Source organism: Callionymus lyra, chromosome 18, assembly GCF_982586985.1.
Source record: "Callionymus lyra chromosome 18, fCalLyr1.hap1.1, whole genome shotgun sequence".
Classification (NCBI taxonomy): Eukaryota; Metazoa; Chordata; class Actinopteri; order Syngnathiformes; family Callionymidae; genus Callionymus; species Callionymus lyra.
The window spans coordinates 8,542,439-8,559,891 of NC_141835.1; the positions used below are offsets into that span (position 1 = coordinate 8,542,439).

Genomic DNA, 17,453 nt, shown 5'->3' on the forward strand with positions numbered 1-17,453 from the left:
TCGAGCAGCATGCTAACTCCGACTGGCATCAATTAAAGCTCCATATTCCCTGGAGGGTAAGATCATACCTGTGCTGCAGAAGGTCTCTTGCTCCTCTTGGTCAGGTTGTCCAGACCCTTGAGCGACGAAAACAGGCCCCTCTTGCGTTTGCGGTCGTTGAGAGACACCGAGCGCCTCCTCAGAGTGGCCTCGTCTCTGGAGCAGATCTGGACGGAGACACGTTATCAGAGACTCCCATCGTCCGGCGAAAGAAGGTTTAATCGGGCGGATCTTAATGAGCTCAGCTCTCCAGATGAATAAAGAGGCCGTTTGAAGACGACGCTCAAGGTCTTTCACACAGATTTTCATCGGAGTGAGTCGGCACTTCTAAATATTGCACTACAGATACACACTTTGGAAGTAAATATGGATTAGAAACCCCAAATATATAAAGTTTCTCCGGACGAATCTCCCAATATAATCTAGTGACAATGAAAACAGAGAAAATACCTTTTCATTAAAACTACTATTCGATTATTTGTATACATTGTGTGCAGTAGTTATTGGATAACAATATGTTTTATACGTGCAAGAGTAACTCAAAACAAACATATTTAGTCACTTGAAAAAAAGCAAAAAACAAGAATTAGTTTTTTATTATTAGCATTTATTATTTATTTACCAAGACAAATATATTTGCTTGGTTTCCAACATTAAATAGAAAGTGTTTGTAACCAAAAAAATTAACTCCTAATGTATTTTTTTCCTAAAAATATATTTAAATATTTAAATTAAAAAATATATATCTTAATATTAAGTGGAATAAAAAAGTTGTGTTGTAATTTTTAAAATAACTTAATTTAGCCTAAACTAAACTTATCTTGCAAGGAATTTTAGCAACGTAGCTAAATCTTGACCTAAATCTGATTTAAAATGTCTTTTTTTTGACAGTATAAAAAAGAAGCTAATAGCATATGTGCTAACTTGGCATTGTTAGGCAAATACAATGGTAATAATAAGTTTTTGCTACATACACCAAATTATTTTTATTCTTATCAGAATAAACAATGTCGGACAAAAATTCTGTATTAGTTTTTATTAACTTTCGGATATCATTTTAACCCTAATGTTATCTCTGGGTCACCCTGACCCTGAAATACAATTGCTAAAAGTCAAGCTGATCATTTTTGGTTATCAAAAAAAAAAAACGACCTCATTTTTATTTTATTTATTTATACTTTTTATATACAAGGGATATGTATGTTTATTTTGTCTTTTTAACTGTTTTATAATTTGTATGGCGTTCTTGTTTGTCATGCAAGGTATTAAATTATTATTTTTATTTATTTTTTAAATAGCAAATGATTTATCTGCAGATATTCATGTATTTTTTTAAATTACACATATTTTTGCCATTAATATTATTTTCTAAACTGTAATACACACATGTTTGGTTAAGTCTGACTATTTTCTAGATACAAACAGCAAGAAATCACATAAGTGCGACCACTTCTCCTCACCAGTGCGTGAAAGGAAGACACCGAGAAGATCCCGAGTCGTCCCAGGGTGGTCTTGGTGGGGCGGCTGGCGATGGCCAGCAGACTCTTGGGGTTCGGCAGCTCCCCCCCCTGCAGACTGGCCAGGTAGCAGCGCATCCTGAAGAGGTCCATGTTGAAGCGCTCCAGGTTCTGCTCCCACTGCTGGATCTGGACACAAAAGGGAACATTGATGAGGGTTTGTTTGGGCGCCGGCGCGAGCAGGGGGGACGTCGAGGATAAAAGGGGATTGAAGGGGAAAGGCAGGATCAGGGGTCAAAGAGTGCGTTCCGTCAGGCTGGGATTGCTCACAGATGTCGGAGCAGAAATGGTGGGTTTGAGACGCAGCAGAGCGGAGAGTAGTAAATTCAAATGCCCATATTTTTATTGAGGAATAGTGATACTCAACAGACCACCCGTTAATCCCCCCGAACTCTACCATACCACCCCAAATTTACCGTCGCTTCCCCCCCCCCCCATCACTGTTATTCCTGTATAAACTTTGAGAACTTGTTTTGCCAGCTGGAGTCGAGCTTTAATGAGAACACGCTAGTCAACAACCCACTTTTAATACGTCTGCAGAAAGGAGTTGTTTTACTATAAGAGCGGCTCAGGTCACTGCGAGGGTCAAGTCAGGCAACCTGTGAACAACTATAGACGCAACGAAACAGTATGTGAATTATAAAATACTTAGATTTAGCTTCCATGATCGTTTTGCCGCGGGGGATGTTAGCGGGTAAGCTAACATGTACCATGTTAATATAAAAACATGCTGCCATCAAGTTACCCATGGTTTAAATCTCAATTAAAACATACATAAAACATGTAGTTTAAGAAATATGAGCTAACATTGTTCTGGCTTCCAAAAAAAAAATGCTACTTCCAAATGCTAATGCTAATGTTGAAGTAGTTGGTACATAAAAAAATATAACTGCTGTTAAAATGAATGAGAAATCAAATTTTGATTGATATTAAAGTGATGCACTACAGTTAAGTACAATATTTATATTTAAAACTAGACTTTGCTATTTTAAACAAACACTACAAAAATACATTCAGAGACTGTTACTTCTTAGCGGAAATGCTAACCCAGGACTTAAAGTGCTAGCTTCTTAATTCAGGATTCTCAATGCTATTTGTACTATTAAACATTGTACTACATCTAAATGAAATATTCTTGTATTTTAGGTTTTTATGTACGATACTAAAAAAAGGAGGTCACTTATAGCGAACTAAATATATATAAAATATAATTAATTGAATATGAATTGGTGAACAGCTTATTAGCTTAGGCTTTAGCTTATCATGAGCAAACAAAGCATGAATTAATGTTATTAGTTTTATTTTGATGTGAATGAAACTTTTATAAATACATTTGTATTACAAACCAGAATAAAATGCAGTTTAACTTGTTTGTTCTGAAGATTGTATCTTCTTACACGTTGTTTTGCGTAGCTACAACGCTAACGCTAACACATAAACAAAAACTTGTCACAAAGATATTGTTATACAGATATATTTTTTTAATTATTTTCAACTTTTAGGCTTAAGCCTACATTTAGCAAAGGAGCTAAAAGATTAACATTGGCCTTAATGAACTTTCCAAACCAAAATGTGACCTTCCTAACAGTTTTAAAGGACGTGAGACACAAACATCTCAGGAATCTTCAGAATCCAAAGACATTAGCATGACACTGAAGGGCCGGATGATAAAAATCTGGCAGTACAGGTTCCCTGCGCTTACAAGTCGTGGGTAAATGTCTTCTTGTAGAATGCTGACATTCCTACGGAGTGACCTTGACGTTGGCATTCTACCCACCACCAAGTAATCCCTGAGAGTACCTTAAAAAAAGAGGGGGTTTAATGACGAGGAAGGTATTACTGGGTAAATCAGATAAGCTGCTTCTTTAAAAGCCAGATTTTAATAGAATTGCTGGTTTGGGGAAAAAAAAAACACTGTCCAGTTTACTTCAGGTTTTTTTTTAATGTTACCGACCACTTAAGGCGCTTTATGAAGATTAAAACTTTTTGTTGCCGTTATTTAATGAACATTTGCGATGATCTGTCATTTCTGTGGAACCGGAACCAACGCCTCCGCGAGGATTCTTCAAGAGACACATATTGGTATCATGGGAAAGGTTGAGTAAACGACTGCAACTCGTAAACATCTGTTCACATTTTAGGAATTATCCACCACCCCCCCCCCCGTCCCGCCTCTGGCTCACCTTAAAAAGCCCACCTTCACGATGACAGTGAAACTCAGGATGCGTGTTTGAAAGAGACTTCAAAAGAAGAACTGATTTCTCGAGACATGGGTCGGGTCGGGGGGGGTATTTACATCAAAGTCGTCGCCCCGAAATCTTAAATCTATCGACGTCCCGAGGGGGGGGAACATGCTCACGACCCGATAGGAGACTTTCAGCCGGTGGTGTTTCACGGAACACGTTGGTGTGTGTGACCTCATGGTTAAGTGGAAACATGACCGAACACTCACAAGTCAAGTCAGGTAGTTCAGCGGAACGTGGGCTGCAGACTTCAATCGTAGTCTAGGATCGAGTAAACGATTGAGGGAGTTTGGGAATGATATCTTTTTTATGGACATTCGACTTCAAAGCCAGTATTTTTTGAAAAAAAGTTGAACTATTTTGATTATCTATTAACACAAATTAACTGTAATATTATGACAACAAGCCCTAGAAAAACTAATTTGAAACCACTTTTGTTTAATATAGGAAAATATTTTAATTAAAAAAAACATTTGTATGAGTTGTATATAATTCGTTTTAGATCTTTTTACTCAATTGTATTTAAATTATTTTGTACAAAAAATCTAAAGAACGGGAAGAGATATTGAAAAAGTAATTGTACTACTAATGACTTATTGAAAACCATTTCTTTGTCGTGGTTTGCAAAATCTATATAGTTCATGGACCACTTAAAGGAAATGAAAGCATTACATGGGGTCACCTTGGGTCAAGGTGACTCAGAGTCCCGAAAACAAATATGTTTGTGGTATCCCTTGTGTTAGGGTCAAAGTGAACGACCTCCCTGGCTTCCATAGATACATATGCAGTGGCTGAGGTCAGACAAGGGTTAATACTGTCTGAATTATCTTTTATTTTGAAAAAGTACCAGATTTTCTTAACAACAACATTAGCCCTGTGTCTGTCGACGAATCAAGACACTTGTTTTCGCCGAAAACACTCAAATAATAACCTAAAAACCAGCGAAAATGAGTAAGAAACAAACTCTACCATCTTGTTGTCGAGACCCCACGCCAGAGCGACTCGCTGATTCAGCGTTTTTGCTGAAGCGATTTTTCATGCACTTAATGTTCTTTTTTATCCGAGGGTTGGTTTATGAAAGTAAGACCAACATTAAACCGGGTGGTAAATAGAAATAGGACTATAAAACACCAATAAAAAGATTGAAAAATAACAAGCCCAGTACTAGCTTGCTTTAGCGCATAGTTGTGAAGTCCTACTAGATTCTGAATAACGCATGAAGAATCCGACACATTACTGACTCACACAACGGTGTTGCACGGTGTTCATGCCACAGCTATGATGTGTCGTAATAGGAAACATTGCGTCGCCTTCTTCCTGCCCTCGGGCAGCCGAGAAGCTAATGTATGTTGAGAGACAAGGAAACATCTGGAATCTCCATCCAGGCGTCCACCCCGGGCGCCTCATGACGTCGAGGGGATTCATTGCATTCGGGCCATTTCTCTCGTCGACAGATAAAAATAACGCCTCGGATTGTCACTGTAGTCAGCGAAAGTAAGTAGGCCACGACGGTGGTCTTTGTACGCAGCCGAGCAAAACGACATCCATCCAATAATAACCAGCCGCTCACCTGGTTTTCGATGGCCTTGCGGTTTTTGGGCTCGTTGACGATGGTGAGCTGCAGCTCGGCCATCTTTTTCATCTTCCCGTCCATGTCCGTCTTCTGGAGGAGGCCGCGGACCTGGCTGCGCAGGAGGCGCACCGTGTCCTCCTTCCCCTGACGCTTGGCCAGCAGGGAGGCGCTGGCCGAGTGGATGGCGGTCACCCAGTTCTCCAGGTCGGTCTGGTTGCTGGCCTGGGGGGGCGACAGAAGTTTGGTTGATGCAACGATGAGGCGGAGGTGAAACATTTTTTTTGCTTGATTATATTGGTATTTAATTGTTGAAAAGATGTTTGGTTTTTCACTCTTTTGAAGAAAATGTATATTTTAGTTATTGTTTTATAGTTAATAGAAAAAAGAAACAAAAAAACTAAACTTTATAACATGGTAACAACGAAAATTTGCAAAGAACCAAACAAAGATGAAAAACTGAAACTACTTTTTGCATTTTTACACTTTCACCATCGTTGTTTACTTATTCATATTTTTCTCCTGAATATAAGAGCAATGTCCAGGTGTTTCAGCTGGTGAGTGAGGATTAAGCAAAAAAAAAAAGTATATATATTCTGACTCATCTTCTAACTCTTGCTACAAAGGCTCTCTCTCCGTCTCACCCCCACTCAGTAAACTCATCACTGCAGCTGCAAGTTTTTCAACAAATCATCTTCAACTTTTCTGTCTTTAGAAACCGTTTGAATTTTGTTTATAGGGTTCATCGTTTAGGAGTTATTGTACAGTGTAGCCTGCCTAGCACTTGAAGCAGGTGAATCCCGAGTTCTCTCCAGCACCTCCATGGACTCTCCTACACTCTCCTCTTTTTTTTCTCACTATAATTTCCCTTACTCCTCTCCTTATCCATCCGTCTACCCCCCCATCCTTCCTCCCAGCTGGTCAAAGCGGCAGGCCGTCAACAATGAGTCTGGTTCCGCTCAAGGTTTCTGCCTTCTAAAAGGAAGCTTTTCCTCGCCATAGCTCACTGTACGGTGTTTTGCTTCTTGCTCTTTGTTGAATTGCTGGGATCTATTTTTCCTTAATCAACTATAGTCTTATTTCAACTGTATAGTGTCTTGAGATAACTGTGTTATGATAAGACACTTTAAATAAAATTGAATTGAATTGAATCTGCTCTGGGTTAGAACAGTCCTCATGGCAGCTAGACAGGAGTTTTTGCTTCACCAAAACTTGTTTGTAAGGAATCCCTTAGTTGGACAAGTAGCTGTGATTGTAGAAAGAGTTCCTCATCTTTACCTGGAAGAGGTAGACGTCTCCGAACGAGTTGCTGAGGCAGAACACGTTCTCCTTCTTGGGGTGCTCAGGAACAGACTGGACGATACTGTCCTCAGCCAGGAGAGCGTAGCGAGGCGATAGCTCCTGCTCCGGAGGGCCTTTACCGTAAGTCTCGTAAAAGAGCAATGTGCAACCTTGAAAAAAAAGAAAAAAAGGGAAAACTCAATAAAGATAATTAGCAAAAGTGAAAGGTTGTCACGGTTACACCTCTGATAAAAAACACATTATTAAATGTATTTTAAATAAGGAATATCTTCAATGTTGTCATGAAATATTGTGTGGTTAAAAATAGTGGAAACAATCTTATAGATAATGTCATCATTTCAAAGAATTCCCTTCAGAGACATCCAGACAGGATTATCTGTCAAAGTGAGTTTAGGCGGAGAGAAGTGAGGAAAGGCTCGAACGTGAATGTCAAAACTGAATTATAAAGCCATGATCAGATAATGTATTCCGGTTTTCCTGGGGAGTCAGCAGAGTCTTTGTCTCAAGGTGAACACGCAGGGAAAACTTCTGACTCGTACCTTTCAGCGTTATCCAGAACTGCTTCCACTTGCGTCGGGTCACCAGCTCCAGCTTTCTGTCCTTGTGCAAAGTGACCAGGGGTTTGAACGACAACCACCCGGCTCGCCGCACCACCCCCTGCTCCTTCTCGAACAGGAGGTCCAGCTCCTCCAGGGAGCCCTCGGTGGACTCGCTGCTGCTCTCGCCTTCCTCGGTGCCGGTCGACGTGTCCGGTCTCTCGCTGCCCATCTCCAGCTCCCTCATGAAGTTCTCGTAGATGTTCTGGCGGAGGGCGTCGTTGGTGCTTTGGTGGATGGCGCCCGACGACTGAGTCCGGGGGGCACCCGGTAGCCAGGCGTGGCTGGAGACCTGAGAGGGGGAGCTGGTGTCCGTGGCGAGGCCGTCAAAGCCGCTGTCGAAGGCGTCGGACACGTCCTTGAACTTCGTCTCCTGATGGAATAAAGATGTGAGAATTTTAGATTCTGATTAAAGGGTATTTTTGAGACGTTGCAGTTGTTGCTCAGCCCTTCAAAATAAAGGCCTGTAAATCAAATCAAGGTTGAGATTTAGTAATGCTAAACTACTTCAAAGTGTTCCTCACAGCGTCTGGATGTTTTCAAGGCTGAGAAGAAATTGGGGCAAATTCTCCTTGATGGCACCTGGAAGGTTTGGGACCCTAAAGGCTCGGTCGATTTTTGTGTCATTTTAGGTTTTGCTGCAGCTTCTCAATTCCCCAAACTAACAGTTGATGGAACCGCGCTCCTCTGAGCCCGGCGGCGGTTTAAACCTACACTTGACTAGATTGCAGCGTCGACTGCGCCGCCGGCAGATGAGTCAAGTGCACTCAACACCCACAGAGGCGTCAAGAGCAGATTCTCCAACTTAAGTTTTCTTTTGTTTTTATTGCGCTTCTGTTTGTCACCGTCGAGTAAAGTTTTCAATCCCAGGTGATTCATGCAGCCGTTGGTGGTTACCTGCAGGTTCCCAGACTGGCATTAAGGCCATGGTCTGACCTTCTAAAGCCACGACAGACCTCTTAAGCAAACAGTAACAGGAATTAAAGCGGGTGATTGTTGCCGACATGCAATGTAAGCATTAATCTGATTGGCTATGAGAGCAACCAGGAGGAACTGGGGTAAGTTGGTAGCATGATTTGAAATAAAAACACATAATTTGAGGATAATAATTCAAATGCTATGACAGGAAGGGAGGCTTTGTAAAGTAGAAGTATGCATGGTTAGAATAATAACATTGTTCTAGTCAAAAGTTTGCTTTATTAAATATATTTCAGTATACTTAATTTATATTTTGGAACGTTCCTCTTGGTTTTTTAAGGATAAATAGTATATATTAATGTATAATTACAACACAATTTAGTATTAATAATTGTAATACTTCCAAATACCCATCGTTTTTAGTAATTTAGAAAAAAGGGTAGTGAGAATTATTGCCAGATCAGAAAAGCACTGCAACAGCGCAAACCTCCACAATAAGCTTATTTTAAATGATTTTATAAAATGCAACTGTTTCATATAATAATAATAACTTAATAATAAACAGTAAAGAATCCTTCTAAACCTTCCTGGATCCAGATGGAACTCAACAGAATCACCAACAAAATGTAATAATCTGTTCTATATCCAGCAATTCATATATATATTCATATCAACAATTCATACAACAATTTGAATTACACTATATTAAAAACGTTTGCAATGATTAGGCTAACAAACTTTAACCTCATAATCTCCTATGGCAGGAAGGAAACCCTACATGCTCTTGTTAACTAAGTGGAAGGCAATAAAAAACGTTAAACTCAACTGTAGTGCATATGGTATCCGGTAAGGACCAGACTTCGCTTTTGGCGAAAGCCTGTGGTGATCTTTCTAAATCATGCACAGTGTCGTCCTTCAGTCGACCATCAAATGACTGAACACGATCTCTATACACAGAGTTGAGGAGCATGGCGGGGAAAAGCTGCACCCACACAAAAGCGAGAAGAACCACAACTCACTCATTAACATTAGAGAAGGGGAGTGGTTCGCTGTTTAGCCGGGGGTTTAGTTTCACTCCGACAGAGCGTCTCAGAGGCTTACAGCATTTCTCTGAGTGCTTAAAACTTTTACAAGGCGGAGCAAACGACGGGGTAAAGCAGAAACAATTGTTCTGAAGCTCTAAAGACATCAGGACATGAGTTCACGATGAGTTCGAACAAATGTTTTTTTCCCCTGGAATTTAGGTTAATAGGATGCGATGTTGTATTTAAAAAAACAAGTGTAGTGCGACTCCACTGCTCACCTGAGATCTCCTTTTCTTTCGGCTCAGGCTCCCGGTCCAGTCGCTTAAGCGCCGCATCCGACTCTTGATGGAGTCTTTCTTCGTGCCTCCGGCCGGTTCGTACTGCTGGTCCGGGTCCGGATGGCGGTCCAGGCCGTGGCTCACAGTGTAAGCTTTGGGCCTTCGACAGGGCAACGTATAAGACGAGTAATGCCGAGGCCCGAGACAATCTTCTTCCATGGGAACATCCAGTGCTGATGCTATAGAGGTGCTACTATGCAGCTGGTCAGGTGCTTCCTCCTGTAGGTGGGAGGACAACGCTTTGGTCGTGGGGAAGGTAGAAGCGATCAAGGGGTTCTTGTAAAGGTCAGCGGCCGACAAAGGTGGAGACTGCTCCAGGAAAGAGTCCCGTTGGTGAATGGGGGAGGGTACAAGTGTCTGACTGGTATTGCAGGGTTGGTCTTGCTCAGAAAGTTCTGCACCGGTTCCCCAGGGGGAGTCATACCAGGAGCCGTCTGAGCTCAAGGAGCTACCTTTACTGGTCCGGGCGGTAGAGGAGGTAGAGGCGGGAAGGGGTCCTCCGCCTAGTGGGTCAGGTCTGCTGCTGGTACTAGAATCAGGCAGACTTGTTGTCGAGGCAGACCCCAGGTTAGGGGAGAACTTAAGAAGGTGGACTGGGCCGGTCGGCTCATCCAGAGGATTCCCCGCCGTGTTGGTGAACTCCACACGGAGGCTGCCATCTTTTTTGATCACGACACGGGGGCTGCTGGGCTTCTCCGAAACCTCCCGGTCTTCACCGTGACCGTTGATCTCGCCACCGTACGGGTTATCGTCGTAGTCGTCCAGTACGTTCCGTCGTTGCGCGACGCATCCGGCGGAGCGAAACCGGCGCTGCTCGCTCTGGTTGCCCTTGACCTTAGAGACGTAATCGTAGCGAGGCGAGTAGGGCTGCCGACTTCGGGGAGGAGAAAGGCATCCATGGCTGATACACTTGGCCTTGTACCCTGAGCCTACGGGGGCATTTTTCCACCACGTGTGAGGAGACAGGACTTCGCTTTTGGACGAACGCAACTTAAGCGGATACGGTTTCTGCGTTCCTGGCAGGACGAAGCCGTTGCCTTTGGGTCCCTGGATGCTGTACTGGCTCTCGGAATTCCCCATAACTGCCTGAAACAAAGGAAGAGGGACATGATGTCACATATTTCCATTGATAAATATAATAAATAAACGACATACGCATTGATGTCCAAAACACAACAAACTATTTATACTCAAGCAATTGAAACAGAACCAAGCCATCATAAAAGACGGATTCTCCTCTCAGAGCACAACAACAACAGCGTGTCTAACATATTCCACAAGCCTTTGAAAGAAAATAACTATGGAAAATATCTTTATCCCCCCCACTCCTTTCTCCTCGCCAACTGTCCTCCATTGTTCTGTTCACAAAAAAGGCGAGCGCTTTGAGGCGGCCACGGCTGTTAAGTGTGACCGAACCCAAGACAAGTGAGGAAAATCGAGGCCAGACTCCGGGACCCGCTTAAACGTCCAAAAGTCGCGATCAAACATTTCATTACGAGGCTAATATGTCACGGCACGCCAGAGACACCGGAGCGTCTTCGCGACACGACTGTCAGTAATATGATTACGCAACACAAGACTTAAGCTCGTTTGCTAGACCGGACGAATTTAGCACTTCTGAGAAGAACTGAAAAGAAGTAGCTGTGCTTTTTTAATGAAACTCACCTGATGGTCAAGCTTTACGTAGATGCCTCATTCCACCTCATTTCACACAAAACATGTTGTTGTTGTAGTTGGGCTGGATCATCTGAAACACAGAGGAGACGCCATTTAAAACTTGTTGTAATTCAACATGTGATGGTCATAATGTATAACACTTCAGAAGATACCTAGAAGAAGATGAGTTTGGTAAATAAAGTGCAGTAGTAGAGAAAGAACACACAGAACATTAGCATTTAGGACACCTGCGCGCATGGCAACAACAAACTTTCGCTATTTGTTAGCTTAAATAAACACCAATAAAAACAACTAGAATAAACAAGCAAATGAAGGCTAGCTATTGGTGTTAGCCTTGCCTACTCAGTACGTCGATCGGTGCTAGCATTGATTCGCTTTGTGAAATTATCAATAAACATCTGTGGTACATGTTAGCATCGCGCTTCGGAAAATGCAACCATTTATATATCTGTAATAATATATCTCTAAAATGTAGTAAGCCAAAATGCTAGTTTTAACTAGCCCTCCATATTAATATTGGCAGCTATTAAAGTGATATTTTTGTCCAATTGGGAATTTAAAAAAATAATGTAGTTAGCTTTGAAACGTAGCACGTTAGCGGTACACAGTATAGTAGCTCTATGCTAAGGGTAGCTATCAGAATTAGTAAAAATGGGGGCAATCTCTGTGCTACAATTTCATTTGTATTTTTCCTGTACAAGAGTTCTTACCCAACATAATTCTCTAATTTAATTCACATTTCTTTGTATTTTCATCAAGGAAAGGACCACAAGTACTCATTAATGATAATTAATGCTGCTCAGCTTCCGACCAAACCCTTTTGTTCGGGTTATAATTGCCCTCCATTGTTTTTCAGACTTCTTTTGTATACGTGGGTGCAGTCATTTACCCACAAGCATTCAAATCAATCTAATGTTTTGACACTTGATGACGACACGGTTTTATTTCTGGCCTTTCAATACTTGTACGAGTGGCTTTTCAGGCTCGACACAAAAGCTGTGCTAGCTTCGTGTTGCTTTACCCATTGACTTCAAGTTCACTCTTTATATCTTTATAAGATCTCTCGAGACTCCTGAGCAAGTCCGAGACTCTATAAAAAGGTTCTTGAGGTGCCATCCCGCCCCACCCGTGCATCCAATCCTCCCTCCTGTCCAAACCGAACATTTTTCCACCTCCTTTTTCAAGACCATGACGTCGCCTTTTCGCTCGGAAAAGGATTTTCTAAACCCGGCGCACTTCTGTTTATTTATAAATCTCGGAACGCGAGACTCGCTTCTAACCCGCCGCGGTACGAGTCCGAGGCAGGAAAAGTGAAGTCGTCGTCAGAGTGTCTTTGGTGGGCGAAGCGACACCCTTGTATGTGTAATGTAACCCGCTTACATGCGTGTAAGATCACACTCCAGGAAGCCTTTCAAACGCCGCTTACTCAACTAAGCCCCGGAGCAGCACGTACTGCATGTGGAAGGCGGCCAGCTGCCGAAAAGTCTTCACATTTGGGATTAAGAGTTTACTTTGGACGCTTCTTAGATGACGAGAGGTGATCAAGGACGGGAGAAGGTGAAGGAGATTCTTACGGTTTTAGCTGGAATTTCAAGGATCTCCCCCTCCCACCCCCAAATAATCCACCACCCAAATTATTAATCACATTTGTAAACGCGTGAGAAAACAGAGATTTTGGCCGCCGATACGTCAAAACCTGGCGATGAACCGCCAGGACTTAGCCGATCACAGGCGCTGAGTCATGAGAAACACGGTGTGTATTTAGAGTCCAGTAATCTTTTCAGCCCTGAAAACACACACCCGGAATACTGAGGTTTTTTTTGTGGAAACACCAGAGGAACGCTGCTTAAAATCTTACAAAAGCGGCTCACGGAGAGAGAGTGTAATTTGCAGAGTCATCATGTATCAACAAAGCCAAGGCCGGGGACGCCAAATATAGAGCAACGAAAACCTGCTTTTATTTTAAAGCTAAAGTTTGATTTACCTTGAAGTACAAGGTGTTGTAGGCGAGTGAGCGCCAGCTGTGTACAACTGAGCGAGTCAGCAAGAAAAAAAAAAAGCTGTCAGAGTTTGTCACAATGACTCCTTTCATCCGACTCCTCCGACGACACTTCCCCTCGGAAAAAAAGTTTTTTCAGGCCCGCCACTATGAAAAGCCTGGAGTCGCACACAAAACAAGAAACCCAAAGACACACACGTCCGCCTTCTGCTGCGACTTGAACTAGAGTATTGTGCGGCAGAGAACAACAAGACAAGTCTTCCTTGTCCGGTTTCAAGTCGGGCCCCCACCCAACTTCTTCTCGTCAATAGGTTTTCCTACATGCCATCTGCTCGGGGGCCAGGAGACCAACGTCACCCCAGCGACTCCTCGACACACCCGGTGACCTGGCATTCTTCTCCCGCTGCCCCTGAATGACTCCCACCTAAGCTCCGTGTTTAGTCTGTCTTGGGTCTGGTGCTGGGGGGGTTGGAACCGGGGGGGCCACGCCTCGTCCCCGAACTAAACACAGCAGGTAAGGAAGTTGATCGTTTTTTTTGTTCCTTGACGGAGAGCGGTGGAACCGGAGCTACACCCAAACCCTCTCATCACAAACAGTCTGGAGATGAAATTCTGAGCTTTTTTTTCCGAGCAAGGAAAACTGTCGACTCAGCATTGTGGAGCACAAGATTCCCCCCCCGAGTGACGAAGAATGTTGCTTCCACGGATCGGAATTTCTACAAGAGCCCTTATCCCCATTGTATTTTTTTTTTTATAATATTGGACAAGCCAATTTAAGAAATAATGTAAGACACATTCAAAACATATTTTCCCACAAAAGCCTTAAATAAGAGTGTTTTTATTAAGTAAGTAAGAAGGAAGTAATATTTATTTATATAGCGCTTTTCGAGACCAGGGTCACAAAGCGCTTAGACAATCAAAACAATACTCAAAAAAGTACATACTTTAAAGATCAAGATAATACTGAGAACAACACAGGAGTTCGAGAAATTCAAGGAAAAGCCTGAACAAATAGAAACGTCTTAAGGTGTTTCTTAAAGGAGTCAGTAGATCCATCAAGCGCAAAGAGAGAGGAAGATCGTTCCAAAGCTTAGGAGCAACAGCCTGAAAAGATTTCTCTCCTCTGGTCCTGAACCGTGTGCATGGAACCATAAGTAGATTCTGATCCACAGACCTCAGAGCACGAGTAGCTAAATTCGTCCTGATCACCCCTTAACTGACATGACACATTCCATTTTAGATAAATAATGGCATCAATATGAAATGTGATTTTTTTTTTAATTTAAGATTAACAAAATCTATATTATAATCTTCCTGTATCAATGACAGAATGACTGCTAGCACTTTTGTTGACTAGGAAAGCTAGTATAGCAAGTATAGCATTCACTTTTAAATGTATTTACTTTAATCATTATCTACAAATACTGCTTAACCTTAACCGTGACTATTTGACGTTACAGGGTTCATTTATATGGAGGTTAATGTGTGCCATCAGTCTTTAAATATTAATTAATATTAATAACACTGCATCAAAATCAGACTTTGAAAAAACATCAAATCAAAAGTGCTGTTGTTTTTTTTGCGGTAGTTTTTAATTCATTAATAAATCAAATCAAATTCATGAAACCATTGAATGTGAGAAAAATCAAGTCAATAACTGTCAAAAATAACCTTAAAAATATGTAAATAAATTCAGTGTTAAAAAAAAAGAAATCAGTGTTAATATCCAGGCAACCAAGGAAAAGCAATCGATCCCAGATAGTAGAAGTGAGCCATGGCAACCACACCTGTGACCTTATTTTTACCTAATTTCTTACACAGGATTTTACTCTTTTTTTCCCCGTTGAATCGTTTACAGAAAGTTTTTTTTTTAACATTTAATTACTTTTCACATGAATTTCACACTGAATTTATTCATGCATTAAAATAAATTTGATGGTTTTTCAAATTCCAAGTCATATTTCGATGCTGTTAGAAATTAACATCTAAAGTCCAGTTTCATGCACTTACTTCCATAAAGTTAAGCTCACTTGAGCGCTATCTAACTGCAACCAGAACCAATGAGGTCATTTGTTTTTGCTCAGCGCGCAACACCATTGTGCAGCTTCCCTCCTGTCGAATCAGGACCCACGGGACCGGTTCTTATCACTTCCCCTGGTGCCGCGACAACACCTAAAAGGAAAGTTGTGAAACTTTGAAGTGTGAATATTCCGAATTAAACGGGCAGGTAAGTTCGACATCGCATGGTTCCGGCAAGTGTACTGTAGATGTTTTGTCCATGAATCACTGGCCGAGAGCTGGTTCTGCTGCGACCACGAGAGCCGGAGCCTCCGAACATCCATCAAACTGCTTGTTAAGTGTCATTTGGACTTTTTTTTCCCAGTCTCCATTATGAAGTCCTGTGTTTGGCTTCTGACCAGAAATGTCATAGCAGCACTTGGGCTGGATTTATACCAGCGTACCCGAGGTATTCCAGAGCGAAGCCAAGAAAATACTTTTCTCAAATATCCACAGCCAGCGACAAAAAAGCCGCGGTCACCACTGTGGTGGCCGGAGGAAGTCGGTGGAGAGGACACTTTAAAAATAGCCAGACGACAAAGAAAATAACTTTGACATATTCAAATAGATATAGTACAGTAAATATAGTTGAATATATAGTAGCATATAATTCATATTTAGATCATTTTTTATATGAAAAGTATGAGACAAATCTCATGAGAGAAAGTATATATATATATATATATGAATAAAAAGGTAAGTTAAGAGAAATATAAAATAAAAATGAATTAGAGCTACAATTTTTTAAAAGCTCCTAATCGGAGACAATATTTAATAGACAATAATATATGTATATATATTAAGAATAAATACTGAGGATAATAATTTAAAAATAGCCTGATAAAAAGTCAATCTAATACAGCAAAATACTACTCAAAATTAAGATACATAAAAGAAGAATTATAATTATTAAACACAAAAGATAATTCAATACAAAAAGGAGTTTAAGAGAAAAAAAGACAATATTGGGTCCCTCACTTATATACTTATTATTATAGTTATTTTTTTAAAAGGCACTGCAATGTTATTGCATGATATTTATATTGTAGTACCGTTCATGAATGCTAGCATTAGCATGCATGCTAACTTTGACAGCTACATCGACTAAAAACATGTCAAACTTTTAGTTTATTTGTAAATAAACAATCAAAGCCAAACACAATGACAACAACAGAAACGACACAAAACAAATCTCACTTAACTTGACTTGAATATGAATAGAAGAACATACAGAAACTATATATATATATATAGTTTCTTTGAAACTGCATCATTGGAACTGACTGATTTTTAAATTTGACATTTGGTATGACCCTTAAAAGGACCCTTTCTTCCCCGGTGATCCGTCACCATTAGAACAACAACAGGTTGTTAGTCAAATCTGGGAAAACTACTCTCATTTAATCCACAAACATCTAAGCAGTTTGACTTCAAACGGAGATGAAATGATAACCAGGATAAAAAGCTTGCTAGTACCAACAAGAAAACTTCTACAAAGACTCCACTATACGAGTTTAGAGCTGCTCGACGGTCGCACAAAAGTCCCTAATGGCAGGAGTGAGCAGCACCTGTGCATCACAATAGGACACACACACACACACACACACACACCCCACCTCTACAACCTGCAACAAAGCCGAACAGGAAGATAAAACACACAGACCCCGTAACATCCCTTACCTCGGCGTCCCGGGCTTTAATCTAAAAAGCTCTTTGAAGGAAGGAATCAAGCCCGAGTTGTGTGATCTCTGAGTGTCGCGTCTTAAAGCAACACACACACACACAAACACACTGCCAGACACTCCCCTGCACAGCCGATGACACGTGGAAACTCCCTCAACGCGGAAGGCGGCGAATCACAGTCCAGCAAAGGGGGTAACCCTTGGTAACACGAGTGGGAAAAGTGAGCCACGAGGAGGGAAAACTTTAATGTTCTCTGAAGGATGTTTTACAGCTCGCATCAACGACCACGGCTGGAGAGGGTGGTTTTCAGAAAAAGGCGCTTGGGCGAGACATGCTGGCGTAGAGCTGCTGCAAACACACCACGGAGGGCGCAATGAGTGGAGCCCTTGTCTGACCCCAAATACCACAATGACCCCACACGGAGCCCGGAGTGGCAGCCAGGCTCCTGACTAGACAGAGTGTGCGACTGTGTGCGACTGTGTGCGACT

The 17,453-nt window shown here is 41.6% G+C and overlaps 2 protein-coding genes across 4 annotated transcripts in view; both read right to left on the reverse strand.

The window, feature by feature from the left end:
- tiam2a (TIAM Rac1 associated GEF 2a) overlaps nt 1-17,453 on the reverse strand; it is an 85,891-nt gene that overhangs the window by 49,415 nt on the left and 19,023 nt on the right. For all 3 annotated transcript variants that reach the window (XR_015709300.1, XM_087780346.1, XM_087780345.1), the window contains exons 2-8: nt 11,214-11,295; nt 9,489-10,634; nt 7,211-7,640; nt 6,648-6,820; nt 5,370-5,594; nt 1,500-1,685; nt 69-206 (exon numbers count right to left, since the gene is read on the reverse strand). Coding sequence is in view for 2 of the 3 variants with exons in the window: in XM_087780346.1 (XP_087636472.1) it covers nt 69-206; nt 1,500-1,685; nt 5,370-5,594; nt 6,648-6,820; nt 7,211-7,640; nt 9,489-10,628 (2,292 nt within the window). In the remaining variant the exon portion in view is untranslated. The remainder of the gene's footprint in view (nt 1-68; nt 207-1,499; nt 1,686-5,369; nt 5,595-6,647; nt 6,821-7,210; nt 7,641-9,488; nt 10,635-11,213; nt 11,296-17,453) is intronic.
- scaf8 (SR-related CTD-associated factor 8) overlaps nt 10,606-17,453 on the reverse strand; it is a 68,773-nt gene continuing 61,925 nt past the window's right edge. Inside the window, exons 21-22 of the transcript XR_015709301.1 lie at nt 11,214-11,295; nt 10,606-10,634 (exon numbers count right to left, since the gene is read on the reverse strand). The gene's annotated coding sequence lies outside the window, so the exon portion shown is untranslated. The remainder of the gene's footprint in view (nt 10,635-11,213; nt 11,296-17,453) is intronic.